Source organism: Prionailurus viverrinus, chromosome E3 (genome assembly GCF_022837055.1).
Source record: "Prionailurus viverrinus isolate Anna chromosome E3, UM_Priviv_1.0, whole genome shotgun sequence".
NCBI lineage: Eukaryota > Metazoa > Chordata > Mammalia > Carnivora > Felidae > Prionailurus > Prionailurus viverrinus.
In genome coordinates this window covers 26,719,314-26,741,742 of record NC_062576.1, presented here as the reverse complement: position 1 = coordinate 26,741,742, position 22,429 = coordinate 26,719,314, and the positions used below count along the sequence as shown (strand labels likewise).

At 46.3% G+C, this 22,429-nt stretch overlaps 1 protein-coding gene across 3 annotated transcripts in view; it reads left to right on the top strand.

Moving 5' to 3' along the window:
- Positions 1-22,429, top strand: part of VPS35L (VPS35 endosomal protein sorting factor like) — a 117,873-nt gene that overhangs the window by 7,832 nt on the left and 87,612 nt on the right. For 2 of the 3 annotated variants that reach the window (XM_047838328.1, XM_047838327.1), the window contains exons 2-7: positions 3,288-3,387; positions 5,606-5,761; positions 7,590-7,712; positions 10,037-10,061; positions 12,979-13,052; positions 16,532-16,660. In XM_047838328.1, the coding sequence (XP_047694284.1) occupies positions 3,288-3,387; positions 5,606-5,761; positions 7,590-7,712; positions 10,037-10,061; positions 12,979-13,052; positions 16,532-16,660 (607 nt within the window). The remainder of the gene's footprint in view (positions 1-3,287; positions 3,388-5,605; positions 5,762-7,589; positions 7,713-10,036; positions 10,062-12,978; positions 13,053-16,531; positions 16,661-22,429) is intronic. The other variant, XM_047838329.1, reaches the window with a different exon arrangement.

The following is a 22,429-nucleotide window of genomic DNA, read 5'->3' as shown; positions in this document are numbered from 1 at the left end:
CCTATACATATGTACATATGTGTATACACAGTGTGTATGCACATATATACTATGTATATAGTTTTTTGTTTTCAGCTGGGATCATTTTGTTTCTCTGTGTAGCTTTTTTTATTTTTTATTTTTTTATTTTTATTTATTTTTTTTTTTACTACACTACAATTAAATCACACTACAATTAAATGTGCTTCTATTTATTTTTTAATTTTTTCAATATATGAAGTTTATTGTCAAATTGGTTTCCATGCTACACCCAGTGCTCGTCCCCAAAGGTGCCCTCCTCGATACCCATCACCCACCCTCCTCTCCCTCCCACCCCCCATCAACCCTCAGTTTGTTCTCAGTTTTTGAGTCTCTTATGCTTTGGCTCTCTCCCACTCTAACCTCTTTTTTTCCTTCCCCTCCCCCATGGGTTTCTGTTAAGTTTCTCAGGATCCACATAAGAGTGAAACCATATGGTATCTGTCTTTCTCTGTATGGCTTATTTCACTTAGCATCACACTCTCCAGTTCCATCCATATTGCTACAAAGGGCCATATTTCATTCTTTCTCATTGCCACGTAATATTCCATTGTGTATATGAACCACAATTTTTTTATCCATTCATCAGTTGATGGACGTTTAGGCTCTTTCCATAATTTGGCTATTGTTGAGAGTGCTGCTATAAACATTGGGGTACAAGTGCCCCTATGCATCTGTACTCCTGTATCCCTTGGGTAAATTCCTAGCAGTGCTATTGCTGGGTCATAGGGTAGGTCTATTTTTAATTTTTTGAGGAACCTCCACACTGTTTTCCAGAGCGGCTGCACCAGTTTGCATTCCCACCAACAGTGCAAGAGGGTTCCCATTTCTCCACATCCTCTCCAGCATCTATAGTCTCCTGATTTGTTCATTTTGCCACTCTGACTGGGGTGAGGTGATATCTGAGTGTGGTTTTGATTTGTATTTCCCTGATGAGGAGCAACGTTGAGCATCTTTTCATGTGCCTGTTGGCCATCTGGATGTCTTCTTTAGAGAAGTGTCTATGTTTTCTGCCCATTTTTTCACTGGGTTATTTGTTTTTCGGGTGTGGAGTTTGGTGAGCTCTTTATAGGTTTGGATACTAGCCCTTTGTCTGATATGTCATTTGCAGATATCTTTTCCCATTCCGTTGGTTGCCTTTTAGTTTTGTTGGTTGTTTCCTTTGCTGTGCAGAAGCTTTTTATCTTCATAAGGTCCCAGTAGTTCATTTTTGCTTTTAATTCTCTTGCCTTTGGGGATGTGTCAATAAGAAATTGCTACGGCTGAGGTCAGAGAGGTCTTTTCCTGCTTTCTCCTCTAGGGCTTTGATGGTTTCCTGTCTCACATTCAGGTCCTTTATCCATTTTGAGTTTATTTTTGTGAATAGTGTGAGAAAGTGGTCTAGTTTCAACCTTCTGCATGTTGCTGTCCAGTTCTCCCAGCACCATTTGTTAAAGAGACTGTCTTTTTTCCATTGGATATTCTTTCCTGCTTTGTCAAAGATGAGTTGGCCATACGTTTGTGGGTCTAGTTCTGGGGTTTCTATTCTATTCCATTGGTCTATGTGTCTGTTTTTGTGCCAAAACCATGCTGTTTTGATGATTACAGCTTTGTAGTAGAGGCTAAAGTCTGGGATTGTGATGCCTCCTGCTTTGGTCTTCTTCTTCAAAATTACTTTGGCTATTCGGGGCCTTTTGTGGTTCCATATGAATTTTAGGATTGCTTGTTCTAGTTTCGAGAAGAATGCTGGTGCAATTTTGATTGGGATTGCATTGAATGTGTAGATAGCTTTGGGTAGTATTGACATTTTGACAATATTTATTCTTCCAATCCGTGTAGCTTTTTTTTAAAGTGTAGTTCTGTACATGCTGTTGTTGGTTTTTCTTTAACAGGAAACTCTTTCCTTCATGACTGAAGGACCGTTTCACTAGGTGCAGGGTTTTTGTCTGGCAGTTAATTTCTTTGGTACTTCACCGGTACGATCCCTTTGTCTGCTGGCTCTCCTCTCTGCTGAGACAGTAATATAATCGTCACCCTTTGAAAATAAGGTGTCTTTATTCGTTCTAAAAAACCCTCTATTTTTTAGCCATTTTATTATGAAGGCCCTAAGTATGGTTTTTGTTTCTTTTTTGTGTGGGTCCTGCTTGGGGCATGCGTGTTTCTTGAATCTATAGCTTGAGGTCTTTAGTTTGGAAAAATTCTATTTTGGTTTAAAAAATTTTTTTTTATTTTTTTAAAAAAAAAAAATTTTTTTTTCAACGTTTATTTATTTTTGTGCCAGAGAGAGACAGAGCATGAACGGGGGAGGGGCAGAGAGAGAGGGAGACACAGAATCGGAAACAGGCTCCAGGCTCTGAGCCATCAGCCCAGAGCCTGACGCAGGGCTCGAACTCACAGACCACGAGATTGTGACCTGGCTGAAGTCGGACGCTTAACCGACTGCGCCACCCAGGCGCCCCTCTTTTTTTTTTTTTTTTTAAAGTTTATTTACTTAGAAGGCGTGTGTACAAGCAAGGGAGTGTCGGGAGGGGGGTGGGTAGAGAGAGAGAATCCCAAGCAGGCTCCACACTGTTAGCTCAGAGCCTGACGTGGTGCTCGAACCCACAAACTGAGAGATCATGACCTGAGCCAAAACCAGGTGTCAGAAGCTCAACCGACTAAGCCCCCCAGGCGCCCCTAGTTTGGAAGAATCTTAGCTGCCATCCCTTCAAATACTGCTGCTGCCCATTCCTCTTCCTGTTTTTCTCTGCCTGTTCTGAGACCTTCCCTTCCGCCCCGAGGCCTTTCACACTGCTCTTCTTCCTATGTGTTTTCCTCTCGTGCCTCAGTGTGGATACTTTGTCCCCTTGTCTATCTCGTGATCCCTTCACAAGACCCGTGAAATTGGGTGCTCTTTGTCTACTTCCTGCTCAGCTAATTTCTCTGGCTCCACAGCGTTCGTGAACTTGGTGGGGAGAGCAGGGCCGGCTTTCTCCCTCCCCCTGCACGCCCCTCTCTTCAGCTCCTCCTTGGGCGCTGGCTGTCGGGGGGAGAACAGTGTGTGGGGGAGAGTTGACCTCACTTCATCCAGTGCCCTTGGTTCTGGCGTCTGGCCTCATGGGTCCCGGATCCCTGGGTGGCATTGTGCACCTACAAACTGAGTGTTAAAATTCTCTGCAGCGTTTCTTGGGCTCGGTAGAAATACTGTTGCGCCGTGAGCCGCTGTAGCCCTGAGAAGGTCTGAGCAGATGATTTGAATGTGTTCTGTATCCCCTTCAACTGATGGTGGCGGTCTGGGATTTGTCCGCCAGGCACTCCCGGGGGAGGAACTACAAGGCAGAGTTTGCGTCCTGCCGGCTGGAGGCTGTGCCACTGGAGTTTGGGGACTATCACCCACTGAAGCCCATAACCGTAAGTTTTGTCACGAGGCCCTCTCTAACCTCTCTAACCTCTCTAACCTCTCACTCCTCAAAATGACAAGCTGGGTTCCTGGGTCTTTCCCACTTGCCGGCCGGAGCTGCTTTTGCACATTTCTATCGGCCACTTTGTTCCCAGGCCCTGGTTTTTGTGACGTTGACCTCACCCACCGTCATGTTCCTTGTGCCCTTTCTCACATTTGCGAGGTTGTCACGAGCGGGTGATGCCTTTGCTCCTGATGTGGGCATATAAACGAAACCCCTTCTTAAGTTTGCCTGTCCTGAAGATGCTGTTCTGAATGGCGTCTTCATCTGTGTGAGTTATTTAAAAAGCAAAGTGAAAAGCAGGCCAGTGATACAGATGGTCCCTCTCTTCTGGGTTAGCACTGTTTCACCAGCAGATAATAGAAGCTGTGTGGCTCTCATCACGGGTGGGGGTGAGGGTGACAGACACATACCTTAGAATGCCCAGAGGCCATTGCATAAAGCAGGAGGTCACAGCTGGAGTGTCTGCCCTCCCCCTCCCCCCCAGGCCCTATGGGCTTGTAGAGTCACAACTGAGACACCAGTGGGTCGTTTCCAATCTGAGAACTCACTCCCATGGACACAGACCAGCCACATCAGCTCCAGGCTTCCATCCTGCAGCTTTCGTGACACGAGAGCAGGGAGTTTCTCTTTTCTGGTTCTGTGTCCCTCCCTGACCCAGGCTGGTGCCCCGGGGAAGGGAATGTGCTGACTGACTGGGTTGGGGTAGAACCCCTCCACCCCAACCAGGCCTGTAGGAGCCGAGAGTCGGGGAGGGCCGCTTTCCCAAAGAAAACAACTGCCAAGCCTGGGAGAAGGGGAGTCAGATGCCAGGCAGACAAAATGACAATTGTGTACCAATAGGAGGCCCTTTGCCAGATCATCCGGGGTTGGTGTCAGACCCTACAGGTTTAGGGCAAGCTCTTCAAAAAGGCAGTCCTTGCTTCAGACACCCACTGCAGATTTGGGGGACCCCGGGCCACCCGCTGATCAACTGTCTGCAAATCCAGACTTCCCCTCAGGCTTGATAATGTGCTAGGAGAGCTCAGACAACTCAGAAGCCCTGTGTTTACAGTTTTATATGAGGGATACAAGTGAGCAGCCAAATGAGAGACAGGTAGGTGAGGCCCGGGAACGTCCTGAAGACAGAGCTCTCTGCCCTCTGCCTATGGAACAGTGTATCACCTCCCGGCACATGGTGCAGCCACCAGCCAGGAAGCTCCACTGAGCTTTGGTGTGTCCACACTTTGTGTTGGGGTTTCATTACACAGCGTGATGCAGTGATTCCTTGGCTACATGACTGGACCTCATCTCCAGCCTCCCTCCCCTAAGGTCAGGCTGATACCCCCTGACTGTGCTCACAGGAGTGGTCTTTCTCACGACCAGCCCCCATGCTGGTCTTGTTACCATCAAGTCATGTGTGGCTGCGGGGCGTGTGAATGACAGACACTCCAAGGGCCGGACCCTCCTTTCCCAGAACCAGGACAAAGGCTGGTCAAGTTCTCTTTTATCCAGCCCTTTCTTTCATTCTATCACATCCCGTCCTCTCTGAAGACGGGTTTTCTCTGCCTTCCTGTGGATATGCCCAGAGTGTCCATTACTTCCCTCAGCCCCTGGGTTTTCAGAGCTTCCTTGTTTAAGGAGGAGAGTGGAGCCCAGCCAGCCCTTCTGGATTTTGTGCTGCATTTTCAGCAGAAACACTGGTTGGATCTTCTTGGCTCAGGGGTTCACCCCTGATCTGGTCATCTGAAGTCAGAAAGTGTTGGGGGCCAGTGGAACAAAAACATGGCTTCACACCCTGACACCCCACCTGTCCCTCAGTGCTCAGCAGGATGTAGCATTCGAAGTTCTTCGAAAAGGAAGGAGATCGTGTTAAGTCGCAGCTTCCGATGCAGTAGATCCAAGGTGGAGGTCCAGAGTCCGTGTTTTTTGACGAGCTCCATGTGATGTGGCTGCTGCTTGTCTGGGGACCTGCTTTGTGTAAGAGGGCCCTACCAGGGTGCAGTTCGATCCCACCTTCTATTCCCTTCCTCCATAGCTGGGATTCCGAGTCCTCTCGGTTTGTCACAAAATGTAAGTGTCCCTGCCACAAAGCAATGGTCACTTCAACTAAGGGAATGAGGGAAGACACAGTGTTGGGGGAAGGTCATAGGAGATTCCCGCTTTACCTGCTCGGGTTTTCCCCACAGGTCACAGAGTCCAAGACCAAGAAAGTGAGCCGGAAAGGCAGCACTTCCTCCACGTCCTCCTCGTCTTCCAGCTCCGTGGTGGACCCACTGAGCAGCGTGCTGGATGGGACAGACCCCCTCTCCATGTTCGCGGCCACGGCTGACCCTGCAGCCCCGGTAACACTCCCTGCTTGTGGTCAGTCCTGTGGGGGCAGAGCTGGCGGCTTTTCTTTTTGTTTAAAAAAAAAAAAAAAAAAAAAAATTCTTTTTTTTTTTTTAACATCTGTTCATTTTGAGAGAAAGAGCACAAGTGCGGGTGGGGCAGAGAGAGAGGGAGACACAGAATCTGAAGCAGGCTCCAGGCTCCAAGCTGTCACCACAGAGCTGGATGCGGGGCTTGAACTCAAGAGCTGTGAGATCATGGCCTGAGCCTAAGTCGGTTGCTTAACTGACTGAGCCTCCCAGGGTGCCCCCACCTTTCTGTTTCCAAATGGCACAGATCCCACATTGTCGTTGCGACAGTTTTCAGGATCCAGACACCCACAGGGTCCCCCTTACGGAGCCCTCCTCTCCCCACCCCCCCACCCCCTTTGTGAGAGGCTAGTGCAGATCCTGGAAGCTTTTTCTTTTCTTTATTAAAGCATTTTAAAATTCATTCTTGATTTTAATTTCACCCTTTATTATTCTTTTTTTTTTTTTCATTTATTTTTATGTAATTCTGTAAGCAAACTGCTGATTTCTCACGTAGAAGAGTTAAACGCTGGGCTAGGCAATGTGTGTTTAAGGTTTTGATGGCTACTCCCAAATCATTCTCCAAAAAGGCTTCACCATTTATACCACCCCCAGCAGAACTTCAGAGTGTCTGTTGTCCTGCCTCCTTGCCAGCTGGGACATTACCAGTCATTGTAACTTTGCCATTTTGGTGGTTGAAAGATGATCGTTTGCCTTTCCTTGATTCTCAGTGAGCCTGAGTGTCTTTTGATCTGTTTATTGGCCCTTTGGGGTGAATTGGCCTGAAAAAATGTTATCTAGTAAACCTTTAGACCTATTTTATTCTGCACTGGGGGACTGTCTGCCTTTGCTTATACTTCCTTTTCTTTAGCTTTTCTTTAAGTTTATCCATTTATTTTGAGGGAGAGAAGGAGAGAGAGAGGGAGATAGAATGCGAGGCTGGCTCTGCACCATAAACGCGGAGCCTGATGTGGGACCTGAACCCAGAACTCTGGGGTCATGACCTGAGCCGAAACCAAGAGTCAGACGCTTAACCAACTGAGCCACCCAGGCGCCCCTTTTCTTTAGCTTTATGAGATAAAATTGACAGAGGAAATTGTGAGACTTTTAGAGTGTCAACGTAATGACCTGGTATTTGTATGCACCTGTGAAACCATTCCCTCATCGAGTTAGTACACCCATCGCCTCACGTATTTACGTTTTTTTAATTTGATGAGAACATTTAAGTTCTGCTTTCCTAGCACATAATCAATTTTACCCTGCCATGTTATCAACTGTTGCGTTTGCTTATAGTTTTTGTTTGTTTTTATTTTGAGAGGGAGAGAGTGAGCAGGAGAGGGTCAGGAGAGAAGGAGAGACAGAATCCCAAGCAGGCTCTGCACTGTCAGCACAGAGCCTGATGTGGGGGCTCAAACTCACGAACCAGGAGATCATGACCTGAACTGAGATGAAGAGTCAGACCTTAACTGAGCCACCCAGGCGCCCCTATACTTTGTGGTTTTCAAAAAAATTTTTTAGCATTTTATTTATTTTTGAGAGAGAGAAAGAGAGAGAGTGAGGGAGGGGCATAGAGAGAGAGGGAGACAGAATCTGAAGCAGCTCCAGGCTCTGAGCTGTCAGTACAGAGCCCAACGCGGGGCTCAGACTCTCGAACCATGAGATCATGACCTGAGCTGAAGTCAGACGCTTAACTGAGCCACCCTGGTGTCCCTATACTTTCTTTTTAAAGATGAAAAGGATACTGCTGCTGAGAGCTTGTCTTGCCTTTCCATAGGACAGCTCTAGAAAGAGACGAGACCGAGATGAGAACTCCATCGTAGGATCAGACTTTGAGCCCTGGGCCAGCAAACGAGGAGAAATCCTTGCCCGGTACACGACCACAGAGAAGCTGTCTATCGTGAGTACCAGCGCACTCTTCTCCCAGGGCCTGCTTCCCATCTGGTAGGGATTTCTTTTTGTTAGGATTCTGCCCCCAGGTGCCTGTACAGGATCTCCCCACCCCCCACGCCAAACAATTCTCTGACACCGGCTGGGTGTCCTGCAGCTCAACGCAGTTCTGACACCCAGATCCCTGGAGCTCATGTCCATTCCTGCAAGTCAGGCGCCTAGTCCCTCAACCTTCTCTCCCACTTCACATGTCCGCTGTGAGTCCATGTTGTCACCTGTGCTTCTGACCGTCTGGCTGTGCGTCAGACTCCCATGACCCCCTCCTTGGGTTCGGTCAATTTGCTAAGTGGCTCACAGAACTCAGGAAATCCGTTTACTCACAAGATTACAAGGATATTAAAGGCTGCAAATCAACATCCACTTGAAGAGAGACAGAGAGCGAGGTTCTAAATAGAAGACCTTCTGTCCCCTTGGAGTTTGGGGTCCTGCTGGATGGCATGGACATTCTGTCTCACCAGTCAGGAAGCTCTCTGAACCCAGTCCTTTTAGGTTCTTAGGGAGGCCTTAATAAATAGACGTGATTGATTCAATCTTCCGCCCCCCTCTCCCCTCCCTGGAGGTCAGGAGTGGCACTGAGGGTTCCAGCCCTGCAATCAAATGTTTGTTTCCCCTGGAAACCAGTCCCCATCCTTAGGTGTGTCCAGAAGTCACTTGATTAACTTAACAAAGTCTCCTTGACCACTCTGAGGGCTTAAGACATTCCAAGGGTAGTAGGAGCTTCTGGGCCAGGAACAGAATCAAGACGCAATATATATTTCTTATAAATCACAATATCACAGCTAATGTTGCCCAACTCCTGGGCTCTGTGAGTTTGGCTCATTATGTCCATGTTAGTTGGGAGCAAATGTGCTGGTTGGTTTCTCAAAAAAATGTGTTAAGAATCCAGGATCTGGCACCATTCAGAGAAAGAATTGGAGCCCATCTCTGGGGAGGTTTGAGTTGGGAAGTGAGGAGACTGAGGCCCCAAAGAAGGTTTACTTCTTCCTGTGGCTCCAGTTTTCTTCCATGGCCTCAAGTTCACCGGGTGGCCTCTGGACCAAGTCGTTGGCTTGTGCCTGGGGATGTGAGGGAGATGAGGCCGACAATGTGTGGGGGCAGGTTGCTCACGTGATGAAAGGCTCTGAGCTGAGCCGGCCAGGGAGAACAGGGGAATGCCTGGGGTACTGAGGACGAGAGCTGGGAGCTTCTGACCCAAGCCCTCCCTGATGACGTGATAACGTGATGACATATGCCACAGTGACATTCCTCTCTTGGCACTGAAAGGAAGTTGAGAAGTGGGTAGTTCAGGCTGGTGTGGCGGCTCCAGAGTCATCAGGGGTCTGACTCTTCCTGTCCTGCTGCCCTGCTGCCCTGCTGTGTTCAGTGTCACCTCACGTCCAAGTTGTTGGAGGAGGAAAAGGGAAAGTAGGATGCACCCTCGCTCATATGAGGACCCCTCCCAGTGTCCCCATCCATACACCCAGCCGCATTTGTCCTCCCAGTGTCCCCACCCACACACCCGCATTTGTCTTGAAGGTCGTCATGGGCCGTATGCAGATGGAGGGGATGCTGGGAAATGCGACAAATGTGCCCATCAGAAATCAGGGCTGTGAGTATGGAGGAAGGGGTGAACTCGGGGGGCAACCAGGAAGGCTCTGTGACGACGCCTCTCCTCCCCACTTCCTCTCAGGGTTTGCGCTAGGTGAGCAGTGTGCAGGCAGAGTTGCTGGACCGGTAGTTTGGTTCTGATTTTCTGAATGCACGGAGTTAATTTAGAGCAGTGATTTTGCAGCCAGGAGTAATTTTACCCCCCAGCGGACACATGGCAATGTCTGGAGGCAGTGTTGGTTGTTGCACTGTGGAGGCGTTGCTGGCAATCTAGTGGGTAGAGAGCAGGCGCTGCTAACACCCTCCATGTACAGGACCGCCCCCACACAACCGGGTTTCCCTGCGCGTAACATCAGTAGCGCCCAGATTGTGAAGCCCTGACGTAGAGTAAGCTAACTGCTACCTCCTGACGCCGTTGTCCTCAAAATTTTGCTCTTTGTTGGCTCACTTTGAGTGTCCTGAGCTGAGTGGAAATTTGAATCTTCGGTAGTTTTTGGTGAGCTGTGTTTTCCTCCTTAGATGAAATCATTGTTTTGCATTTGGATAAGTAAGTAGCTTTGCTGGAAAATAACAGATCATGTGGCCTTAGTGTAACTTGAATATTTAAGTATCTTACAAGTTTTTTTTTGTCATAGAAACGGTATTAAGTTTTAAAAAATACTAACAAATTGTTACTTGCCTCTGCAGAATCTGTTTATGGGATCTGAGAAAGGTGAGTTTGGGTTGTTGTTACTCTTGATGGGGAATTGGCTCATTACCTTTAGTATAAAAAAGTTTGCAGTATCCAGACTGGTGTTTAATTCCATTAAAGCTGTTACTTCCTAGATTGTGTACAGACTTAGCAGAACTGAAATACATACTCATGTGATGAATGGGGGGAAAAAGACAAAAGTTATTAAAAGTACAACATGAGCTCACTGTTTGAATTTAGACAGAGCAGTAGCATCTGCTCCCCGTCCCCTCCTCAGCAGCTGTAGAATGGTTAAAATTCTCCTTTTTAGAGATCGTTTACTTTGCTTTAAGTCTTTATCCCTTGTGAGAAGGCAGACACGCTAGGGATGGGAGCCACAGTCTTACCGGCCACGGGTCCCTGGACACGGCAACATGGCAGTGCTGTTTCTTCAGCCTGGATACACGGTCAGAAGCTCTGACCAGCGTGCCTCAGACTAGCTGTGCAACCTTTATAGACATAAAGACCATGGGGCCCTGTTCTACTTGTTGAATGTATCTTGAGGAATGGGACCCAGGAATTGGTGTTTTTTTTGTTTTGTTTTGTTTTGAGGCTCCTAAGCGATTCTGAGGCAATGGACACAGCTCAGGTACCCACGGGGTACAGATGAGCATAGCTGTGGTTTACGTGCAAATCACGAGTATGGCAGCTGCGACTCTCCCCCGTTGTCTGCAGGTGGGGGCAGCACCTGAGTAATCAAGAGAGTGGGAGCACCTTGTGAGGGCCATAACTTTGACCCCAAACCGTGAAAAAGTAAATCCTACTGTTGCATAGCCACCAGTTTGGAGAGATCAGAAAGATGGATGAGATCGCTTGCTGGTGGGAACGTAGAGCAGCAGGAAGGCTTATGTTGCCAGTAGGAGGTTAAAACGATAAAACCACCGTGTAAAGAGCACTTTCGCGTTATCTGTTAAAATTGAAGTTGGGCCAACCCTTGGACCCGACAATTCTACTAGGATATACTCTAGATCAGAAATTAGCAAACTACATCCTGCAGGGCAAGATCTGGCCCCCTGTTTAAGTTTGGAAGTAAAGTTTTATTAGAACACAGCCAGGCCAGTTTGCTTACATATTGTTTGTGGTTGCTTTTGTGCTGTAATGGCAGAGTTGAGTAGGTGTGAGAGAAACCACATGACTCACAAAACCTAAAATATTTATGAAGTTTATTTTGAGAGCGAGCATGGGTATGAATAAGTGGGGGAGGGGCAGAGAGAGGGAGAGAGAGAATCCCGAGCAAGTTCTGTGCTGTCAGCACAGAGCCGGTCACGGGGCTCAGTCTCGTGAATTGTGAGATCATGACCTGAGCCGATATCCAGAGTCTGATGCTTAACCAACTGAGCCACCCAGGCACCCCATAAATGTAAAATATTTCTATCTGACCCTTTAGGGAGAGTGTTTTTCCAACTCTACCCAAATCCATGTTTTTTTGTTTGTTTGTTTGTTTTGAGATAGAATGTGGGTGGGGGAGGGCCAGAAAGAGAGGGAGACACAGAATCTGAAGCAGGCTCCAGGCTCTGAGCTGTCAGCACAGAGCCCGAGGCGGGGCTCAAACTCACAAGCTGTGAGATCATGACCTGAGCTGAAGTCGGATGCCCAACTGACTGAACCACCCAGGCGTCCCCTTGTTTTTCTTAAAGTGTGGTCCAAGGGCCAGCTGCATTAGTAAGGCAGAGTCCCAGGCCCTGCCAGGCCTACTAAAAATCAGTCTGTGTGTGTTAATTCATCTGTAAGTGACTCCTCTGAAAGTTTGAGAAGCGCTGCCCGCTGCCCTGAAGAAATGTATGTGTATACAAACCAGAAAACACAAATGTTCACAGCAGCGTTATTTACTGTAGCCCCAAACAGGAAACAACCCAGACATCCGTCAACAGAATAAGAAGTACATTGTGCTGTATTAACACAGTGGAAAATAATAAACAGGGAAACAGCTCTGTGCAACAACCAGGGTAAAATTCATGAACTAAAGATAATGGTTAACAAAAGAAGTAAGACGGTATATGAGCAAGGTGGTGGTTACAAAGGTTATGATTATCTGTTAAAATGTACATATGTGCACTTTCTGTACATATTTCAAAATAAGAGGAAAAGTGGAAATGAGGTAAAAAAACAAAAACAGAAACCAGTACTGGGAAACTTAAATAGTTGTTTTTTTAGCAAATAAATAACTGTGCCTTGCTCTCAGCTGATTCCAGACAAATCGGTGAGTTCGCAACAGATCTAAGACGCTAGTGCCTTAAAAGAATGAACTTTCATTCCTGAGTTTGGTGGGTGGGAGCAGGGGGACCTCAGAGCTAGAACAGAAGCCCCTTTCAGATGGGGACAGGGTTCTGAGATAAGAGTCACTGGAGAGCCAGCTGGACAGATAGCCTCGCCCTGTGGTTGGCCCACAGCCCAGAGGGTGTCCCTTCATCTCTGACAGGTGATGGAAGGAGGCGTGTCCAGCCCTGTTTTCTTGAAGAGAGGCCTTTGAAGCCCTCGTGCTGGGCACACAGTGATGTGGTTGTAGTGGTATCAGAGTGCTTCGGTCCTGCACTGAGTGCGAGCCTGAGAGGGCCTTTTGTTGGTAGAAAACAATCACATGATGGATTTTTGGCATCCCCTCTGGACTGCCTTTCTTTAGCCAGCGAGTGATGCAGGGAAAAGTTTGTAATACCGAATGGAGTGGAACCATGGAGGCTGGCCCCACCGAGCTAGGGGGGCAGCTTTTAAACAAAAATGTTTCTGGTGGAACTTTGGTTATGTAAGGACGTTGTTTTCAAAATCGTGGAGCTGTCTGTAATGAAATTGTTCCCTGGCCTCTTTATTCACAACAAAGCGTAGAGTGAAAGATGCCTTTCCCTGGGGGGGGAGTTGGTGTCTGAGAAATCCATTCTGTGTGACATGAATCTATTCTGTTTAGGCAAAGCGACCGCCACGTCCGCCATGTCAGAGAAGGTTCGGACCAGGCTGGAGGAGCTGGATGACTTTGAGGAGGTGAGCAAGTCATTTGCTGAGCACAGGGAGGATCATGCTTTCGTTCCTTCTTCCAAGTGAGATTCGTCTTGGTGGCTGCTCTTTGATTAATTCCCAAGCCGCACATTGTGCTCATTCCTCCTGAGGCCCCAGCTGATCAGGGAAAGGTGCCAGCCGTGCAGTTGGCCGAGCTCACAGGAGTTGCCGTGGGCTGGTTTTCTGAAGGCGTCTTCTCACTGTGATGCCTGAGCAAACCCAGATCGTGTGGGGGGACAGGATTTGACGTAAAATGCAGCGGGAGCCATCTCCTAGGGAAGCCGCCTTGCATAGATAAGGGTCCTACCTTGTGCAGAAGCTGCACACCGCTGCTCTGCTGGCTTGCTGTGGCCCCCAGGACTCATTCAAAAAACACGCTTTCAAAAAACGTGACTCACTTGCCAACTCTTAAAAATGGGTAAGTTTCACATATAAGTCAGATTTTTTTTTGTTTTTAATTCCACCTGATAATTGTGAGTCCACCTTCGAAGCTTTTGGCAGTTAACCAGGGCACGCGCCATCCAGGGTACACAGTCCTCCCTTTCCCGATTGACTCATAAACACTACTAGCCTGGCCCCCGGAGGCAGGTGGGTTTGCGTCTTCTGGGATGGCGTTTAGAGAGGCAGCATAACATTGCGAGTAAGACAGACTCTGGAGCCAGACTGCCTGAGTTTGAATCTCAGCTCTACCATGTGGCAGTTCTGTGATTTGGGGCAAGGTGCTTAACAGCTCTGTGCCTGAGTTTACTTATCTGTAGAATGAGGATGCTGCATAGTACCTGCTTCTTAGAGTTGTAACTTAATGTATCTGAAGTGCCTAGACCCAACAGCCAGCACCTGTGGGATGTGCTCTGCACGAGTTACTTGGTGTCCTCACCAGCTCAACCTGAGTCTAGAGGCTGTAGCTCAACCACTTATTAGTAGAGTGCCCTTGGGCTTTCCCCCTTCCTATATCCGCTTCCCTGACTGTAACATGGGGATAAAGAACATAGGTGTGTGGACCCAGTGCTGATGTTTTGAAATCCTCAGAGGGCTGTGTGATGGCAGTTGCCACTGCGGTGTCCTGCCTCTTGGCCCTTGGTTCAGGGTCCTTCTGGCTCTGAGACCAGAGTTCGGTGCCCAGCAAAGTCTATTAGTCCACATCTATTCCTCAGTTCGGAAAGGACACGTTTTGAATTAGGGCGACCGGGGGCCTTGGTCTGCATATCCTCAGCCAACCTTGGCTGGTACGAATGGACTTGCTCAGCATTTTCACCAAAGCTCTTCCATCTGAATGTCACTTGAGCTGGCTTAAGTTGCAAATGGGGACTCTGTTGCAGGATACGGGGGCACTACCCTGAACCCAAGGGCACAGCAGCCTGGAACCAAGAGCTAAAGAATCACCCAGACGGCTACCAACTGTCCTCTGCCTCTCTCTTTTCCGCGGAGCCTCTTGTCACTGCCTCTCTGGTTCTCTATCTTATTTTTCCCCCTGCAGATGGATTTTCTTGCTTCTGCGTGCTCATAGCAGCAGATGGCTGCCCCATGGCTTCCAAGCAAACATGGTGTATTAGTCAGGGCAAGGCTAGGTGATACTGCAGTAACAAGTGAACCTCCATATCTCAGTGGCCTAATGTAACACAAGTTTATTTCTTCCTCATATTACTCATCCTGTGAAGGCAACAGACTCGCCATCATCATGTAATGCTGCCATCTCAACAGATGGTTCCCAGGTTCATCACAGTAGGAGCTGAAAAAGGGTCACTTTTCACTGCCTCAGCCCAGAAGGGACACAGGCAGCTGTGCTCATGGCCCATTCGCCCAAGTTAGTCACGGGGCTCCTCCTACTGCCAAGGGATAAGGAGGACCCTGTCTCGTAGTTCAAGTGACCAGTTGGGATCAATCCAAATTTCCTGAACATCCTACATGTATTTCCTTAGTAAAGAGTTCTTGGGATTCCAGGGAAGATTGATAGAAAGGAGATTTGGTTCCTGGTCTCATGTGGGTTAGCATGACCCTCACTCCTGTGAACTTTGTAAATAGCATCTTAACAGTAGCCGAGGATTAATGAGCAGGTACCACGTGCCAAAGGCTGTGTCAAGTTTTTTTTTTTTTTTTTTTTAATTTTTTTTAACGTTTTATTTATTTTTTGAGACAGAGAGAGACAGAGCATGAACAGGGGCGGGGCAGAGAGAGAGGGAAACACAGAATCGGAAACAGGCTCCAGGCTCCAAGCCATCAGCCCAGAGCCCGACGCGGGGCTCGAACTCACGGACCGCGAGATCGTGACCTGAGCTGAAGTCGGACGCTTAACCGACTGCGCCACCCAGGCGCCCCTCAAGTTTATTTTTAATTCATCCTTGGGATGGTCTACCTTTCTTCTGCCAGAGCTTTTTTTTTTTTTTTTTTTTAATGAATGCCAGTATTTTTTTTTTTAATGCTTATTTAATGTGTGGGTGCACAACTTGGGGAGGAGCACAGAGAGAGGGGGAGACAATCCAAGCAGGCTCCACCATGTCAGCACAGAACCTGATGAGGGGCTTGATCCCACGACCCTGGTATCATGACCTGAGTCAAAATCAAGAGTTAGACATTCAGCTGACTGACTGAGGTACCCAGGTGACCTCACCACAGCTTTTTGATATGGTCTCCTTTCTGCCCTGAAGGCACTCTCCCTGGTCTAGGTAAAGCCCCTGCCCTCCACTTTCCACGTTGTCCGATAACACCCGCACACCATGGAGCATTTGTCCCAAGTATCACTTCCTCCAGGAAACCATTCTTGACCACCTGTCTAGAGGCCATTCCTTTGTTACCATATTTCTTCCTTTCTGAGAGAAAGCCTTTCCCCCACATTTGACTATCCTTGAAATTGAGCTGTGTTTCTTATTGATGCATGTCCGTGACGGGTATTTTTTTCTTCCTTGGTGGTACACCAAGAATTGTGCTTCTTATAATTGGCACCTCAGATTCAGTGAACTATGCTATAGGTCTGCATAGAATTGTTTCCTCTGGAGCCTTTACCTCAGTTTTCATTAATACCCATCTCATCCTTTGTACATTAAACTCTGTTAGCACAGAAATAATGTCTTTTTGTTCACCTTTGTATCTCGAGCATATGGTGGCCCATGCCTGGTCCACGGTAGGTCCCAATGAGTATTAAATAAGGTGGTGGATCCTGTTGTCCTGGTGTAGATGAGGCTCTGGGAAGAGAGCTGCTCACCCAGAATCACATGGTGAGTGGGTGAACAAGGGGGTTGACTTAGGTCTGACTTGCTCCAAGGCCCAACTCATTGCCTGCACTCTGTCCGTCTTTGCAGAAAACTCAGAGGACCTCTTCCGTCACAGGACAATACTATCAGTCCTGGGGGGGTTGTGAGGAAAACTTAGATACTGAAGCTCAGTCAGTACTCAGTATTATTCATGGGGTTGGTGACCAAATAATGTTTTTCCTTTTGTGTCGACACCTTCCTACTTTCTGCCCACAGGGATCCCAGAAAGAACTGTTGAACTTGACTCAACAGGATTATGTGAACCGCATTGAGGAGCTCAACCAGTCTCTGAAGGACGCATGGGCCTCGGACCAGAAAGTGAAGGCTCTAAAAATAGTCATCCAGGTCAGGTCTAGTGATTTTTTTTTTTCTTTTTCCCCCAGAATTTCCTATGTAAAACTTCTTTTGTAGATAATTAGGGTTTTTCAGAGGCCCGCCTTCAGGGTGTTACCCTACTTTTTTTAACCTGTTCCATTTTCACATACTTACCGTGAAAGGCCATGATTATGAATGTTTTATTGAGGGCCACCATGTACAGCTGCACGGGTTGTATAGAGCACCATTCCAGGACATTCAGCTTGGATTACAGAATTAATGATTCCCTCTGGATTGTGCAGTTCAGTGGCCTTGGTACATCTGACACAAATCACAATTTGTACAGACTAAAGATTGACCAACTATCTTGGGTTTCCTTGATCAAATTTCCTTTGTATCTTTGGGATTAATGGTTGTGTGTCGCTGATACATGCATTTCTGGCTCATTCTACATAATCACGTGACAAAACATGTTCACAGTGTTAGGAGACGTACATTTGTTGAACCCTTTGTTGATGAATTTGTTGATTCATGACAACTCTTGGGTCACAAGATCAGATTCTGTAAGGAAAATAGCTTATTCTGTTTCTTGACCCTTCAGATCATCTTGTCGTGGCAAGACATGCTGAGAAATACACTGTAAAAGGACTAATGTGTGCATTATGTTTCAGAGCAGAGTTCACAAAGAATTTCTGAACAGCCATTTTAGTTCAAAAGGATAATCCTGTTCTTGGTCAACATCATGGCAATATAAAAAAAAAAAAAAAAGAAAAGGAAAAAACATATCTTGGCTATGTGACCTTTGTTTTCTCCTCTGGAGTCTTTACACTGAGTGCTTGAAATCTTTAAAGATGACACTTTGTGTGGCAGGTGGTTTTGTGTGTGTGCGCGTTTCAAGACCTGCAAACCTGGGCTCGTTTCCCTGCAGTCGCTGTTGTTAGTTTACAAAGTAAATACTCCCAAAGAAGAGTCCTCTCATCCTGGATGCACATGATGGGGGTTGCTTGCTGAGTGGCTCAAGTAAGAAAATATCTAAACTAATAAGCGCTTCTTCAAAATATTTTCATTGGCCACATCTCCCCAAGAGGACTGGAGTATAGAGAACTTGACTTCCAAGAGTTTGACATCTGGAGAAGATTTAATTCATGTCTTCTCAAAGAAAATAACCATGAAAGTGTTTCATTAACTCCACATCTGGTTAATAGTAACTCTTTTACTTTGCATACTTTAAAGAGTACTTTTTTAACCAAAAAAGAGAGTCAAGGGGCAGGTAGAGAGAAATGAGCCCAGTTCACCTTATTTGCTCTGCAGTAAAGTATTGTGTTGTGTGGTAGTCTTACTGGAATATAGTTCAGTGATTTTTAGTAACAGTTACTTAGGTATTTACACAACTCAGTTTTAGAGCATTTTTATACCCCCTCCCCCAAATTCTCTCAAGCCTGTTTGCACTCAGACCCTGTCACTTCCAGCCCCAGAAAACTACTGGTCTGCTTTCTGACTATAAAACTGCCTTTTGGAGACCTTTCATGTATCAGGATCATTCTTTGTGTAATCTTTCGCCTCTGGATTCTTCCACTTAGCATAATGTTTTTTGAGGTTTGTCCGTGCTGTTGTATTGATACCCTGTACCTTTTTGTTGCTAAGTAGTAGTCCATTGTATGGATGACCACATTTTTTTTTTTTTAATTTTTTCTTTTAACATTTATTTATTTTGGGGAGACACAGAGACAGAGTGTGAGCAGAGGAAAGGCAGAGAGAGGGAGACACAGAATCTGAAGCAGGCTCCAAGCTCTGAGTTGTCAGCACAGAGCCCGACGTGGGGCTCGAATCCACAAAGCGTGAGATCGTGACCTGAGCCGAAGTCGGACGCTCAACTGACTGAGCCACCCAGGCGCCCCTTGAATGACCACATTTTTACTTAACCATTAACAAGTTGATGGACACAGGTCATTTCTACTCTGGCTATTATGAATGATGCTACTGTGAACATTTGCATAGAAGTCTTTGCATGGACCTATGCTTTGATCTCTCTTGAGTAGATTCCTAGGGGTACAATTGCTGAGTCCTATGATAAGGGTATGTTTAACTTTTTGAGAAATGGCCAACCTGCTTTCCAAACGGCTGTTCTGTTTGCATCCCTACCAGCTTGGTGTGTGGGTTCCAGGTCCTCTATATCTTGTCCAGCACCCGTGTTACTGTTATTTTGATTGTAGCCACCCCAGTGGGTCTAAAGTGATACCTCATTTGTGGCATTAATTTGAAATCCCTGTGGACTGATGATGTTAAGCCTCTTTTCCTATGCCCATTGGCCATTTTTCTCTCTGTTAGTGAAAAATGTACTTAATAAGACTGGCCTATTTTAAAAATCAGGTTATGTTCTAGTTGAGTTGTAACAATTCTTTATGTATCCTTGATACAAGTTCCTTATCAAGTGTCTCCTGGTCTGTGGCCTGTCTTCATTTTCACAGTGGTGTCTTTTGAAGGGGAGGAGTTTATAATTTTAACAAAATCAAATTTATCAATAGTCTCTCTTTTGACTTATGCTTTTGGAGTAAATAGCTAATAACTCTTGGTCTAAATCAAGGTGGTGAGAATTTTTTCCTATGTTTTGTTCTAGAAGCTTCATAGTTTTAGCTCCTACATCTAGGTTTATGGCCCATTTTGAAGTGATTTTTGTGTGTAGTATAAAGGTCTAGACTTGTTTTTTTGTTTTGTTTTTTTTTTAATTTTAGTGTTTCTTTTTGGAGAGGGGGAGTGAGTGGAGGAGGGGCGGGGGACAGAGAATTCAAAGCAGGCTCCACTCAGTGCAAAGCCCAGCGTGGGGCTTGAACTCAAGAACCATGAGATCATGACCTGAGCTAATGAGCTAAGCAGCATGATCAAGTCTGACGCTCCGCTGACTGAGCCACCCAGGCTCCCTTAGATTCATTTGTTTTGCATGCAGATGTCTGGTTTTCTCGCCAACATTTGTTGAAAAGGCTGTCTTTTCCCTATTGAATTATTTTGGCATCTTTATCAAAAGTCACCTGACTGTAAATGCAAGGGTTTATTTCTGGGTTCTTGAATTAATTCCTTAAATCTGTGTAAGTCTCTCCTTATGCCATTACCACACTGTCTCGATTACTGTAGCTTTATGGTAATTTTGGAAACTGGTCAGTGTAAGTCTTTTACATTGGTTTTTCTTCTTCCTTTTTTTTTTTTTTCCCCAAAAATGTGTTTTGGCTATCCTGGGTCCTTTGCATTTCCATGTGATTTAGAGGATCAACCTGTCAATTTCTACCCACCCTCCCCCCGCCCCCCCCCAAAAAAAGACCTTGTGGGATTTTGGTAGGGATTGTGTTGACCTTGTAGATGAGAGAGATTTGCCAACCTAACAGTAATGAGTCCACTGATGCATAAAATACGTATCACTCTTTCTATTGGTGGGTATCTGGTTTTTCCCTTTTCTCGTTGTTATGAACGATGCTGCTGTGATCAGTCTTGGACATGCCTGCTGGCCTCTCTGGGGATGAGGGCCCTTACCTGAGAGTGGGTGTGGGGTGTGTGTGCCTCTTCAGCTTTATCAGACAACGCTGAATTACTTTCCAGCATAGCTGTGCCAGCACGCACTGGTAGCAGCGGTGGGATTGTGGGAGTCTGTGTTGTTGAGCATCCTACCAACATTTGGTGTGAGCAGACTTTCTATTTTAATTTTTCCAATTTAAGAGATAATAAAATCATTGTATTGTGGTTTTAATTTGCAATTCCCTGATTATAATAAGATCAGGCATCTTTTTACTTGTTTATCGGCCATGTGGGTTTCCTTCCCTGGAAAGTAGCTTTCATTGATTCCTCTTGTTCATTTTTCCATTATATTGTTTGGATTTTTTCCCCACGTATTCTCAGTGGTAATTGTCCTCTGATTGATTAGTTTGTTTGCTTGCTTCCTTTGATCTGTCTTCCTTTCTTAGTATTCGGCTATCGGTTATCTTTATCCTTTTGTTTTTGGTTATTTGGGGGTGTGTGTGTGTGTGTGTGTGTGTATTTATATGCCTAATTCCTAACTGAATTCTAGAAACTGCTAGTGGCCTTGTAGAATGTTACTAATTGGAAACAAATGAAAAACACCATTTTAGTACTTTTCCAGCAGTGCTGATAAGTTCCATAGCAAGTATTTCAGGCAGAGTAATTTATCAGTCAGTTGTTCAGGAAATGTCTGCCTCGGTGGTTCTCTACCTCAGCTGCACGTCAGAATCGCTTGGGGGCTTCAAAAAGGTCCTGAGTCTGAGCTGCCCCCCAGACCAGCTTAATTAGAATCTCTGGGATTGGGACCCAGGTGCCATTATTTTTAAAAGCTCCCAGATGATTCCAAAGCTGAGAACATACAGGCTGTAGAATGCTTAGTTAGCAGAGTTAGCTGCTGATTATGGATCTCATGCACCCAGTGCGTTTTGGGTTCTGCGGCAACGGTCACCTGGAGCCTTTGTCAAAAATGCCGATGACCTGGCACCTCAGCTGGAGGTTTTGACCAGTAGGTTTCACATGGATCAGGGACTCTGTATTTTTAACACCTTGGGCTGCCTCATTTTTATTTAGGAAACTGCACCAAAGCTTTAAACAAAACTGGAATCTTCAAAACAGTGATTTAAAGGCGGTAGGGGGGGACTTCAATTTATGACATCATTATGACTTGAACTGTGGATTGAAGAAATTCTGCTTCCTGTTCCCTTGTGGAAAATGTCTGTTCTGTGATACCAGCCTGGGAGAGCACTCCACACACACAGATGTTGGGAAGTCCCAGCTGTGTTTACTTTGAAATCTTCTGTTTGAATCGTGTCTTCTCACCTCACTGCTGGGCGCAACTCCTCTCTGAGGAGCCCTGGGTGGGAACTCTGGAGATGTCACACCCGTAGGAACCAAGGGCTGTGTATCATAAACAGTCTCTAGGATTCAGAGTTGTTTGCTTTTTCCAAGCAAGCCCTGAAATCTCGCGGGGCTGTTGTTTAAGCTGGAGCTTTCCTGAAGGGCGGGCGACGAACAGCAAGCGAGGCCTCAGGAAGTGGATTTCTATGAACATCCAAATGCCACATTTGGTGTCAACACCATTGTTTTAACGCCTTACATTCCCCTCACCCTTCTGCCCTCCTGCCCCTCCCCCCCCCACCCCCCCCCCCCCATAATACTTGGGCTGTAAGAGGTTGTTTTGCACATTAGACACTGTGTTTATTTTTAGGCTCAAATGCTGTGGAGAAACTTGGTGAATTTAACAATTTAGAAATTGGGTGACCACGCCAACCTGAAAACCCATGCCAGCCTACCTTTTGATAGATTGCACATTATTTCCATTCTCTGCATGTTGGAAATGCATATTAAAGGACTCATTCCAAATGTCAAGTGTCTTTTCTTTATAATGTTTCTTTATTTATTTTGAGAGAGAGATACCGCGCGAGCAAGAGAGGGGCAGAAAGAGAGGGAGACAGAGAATCTGAAGCAGGCTCCAGGCTCCAAACTGTCGGCACAGAGTCTGAGTTCACAAACTCATGAACTGCGAGATCATGATCTGAGTCAAAGTCAGACACTTAACCGACTGAGCCACCCAGGCACTTCAAATATCTTTTGTTTTTAAGTGACGTATTTGTATCTGAAGGTCAAGCGTTTAGTTGTTTGCATGGACTTGTGAATTGGAAAAGATTTCAGGGCATTACATTTAGTTCTTCAAAGAAGAAATAGTTGTGGGTTTTTGTTTTTTGAGAGAGAAAGAGAGAGGAAAGGACATAGAGGGAGGGAGAGAGAGAGAATCCTAAATAGACTCTACACTGC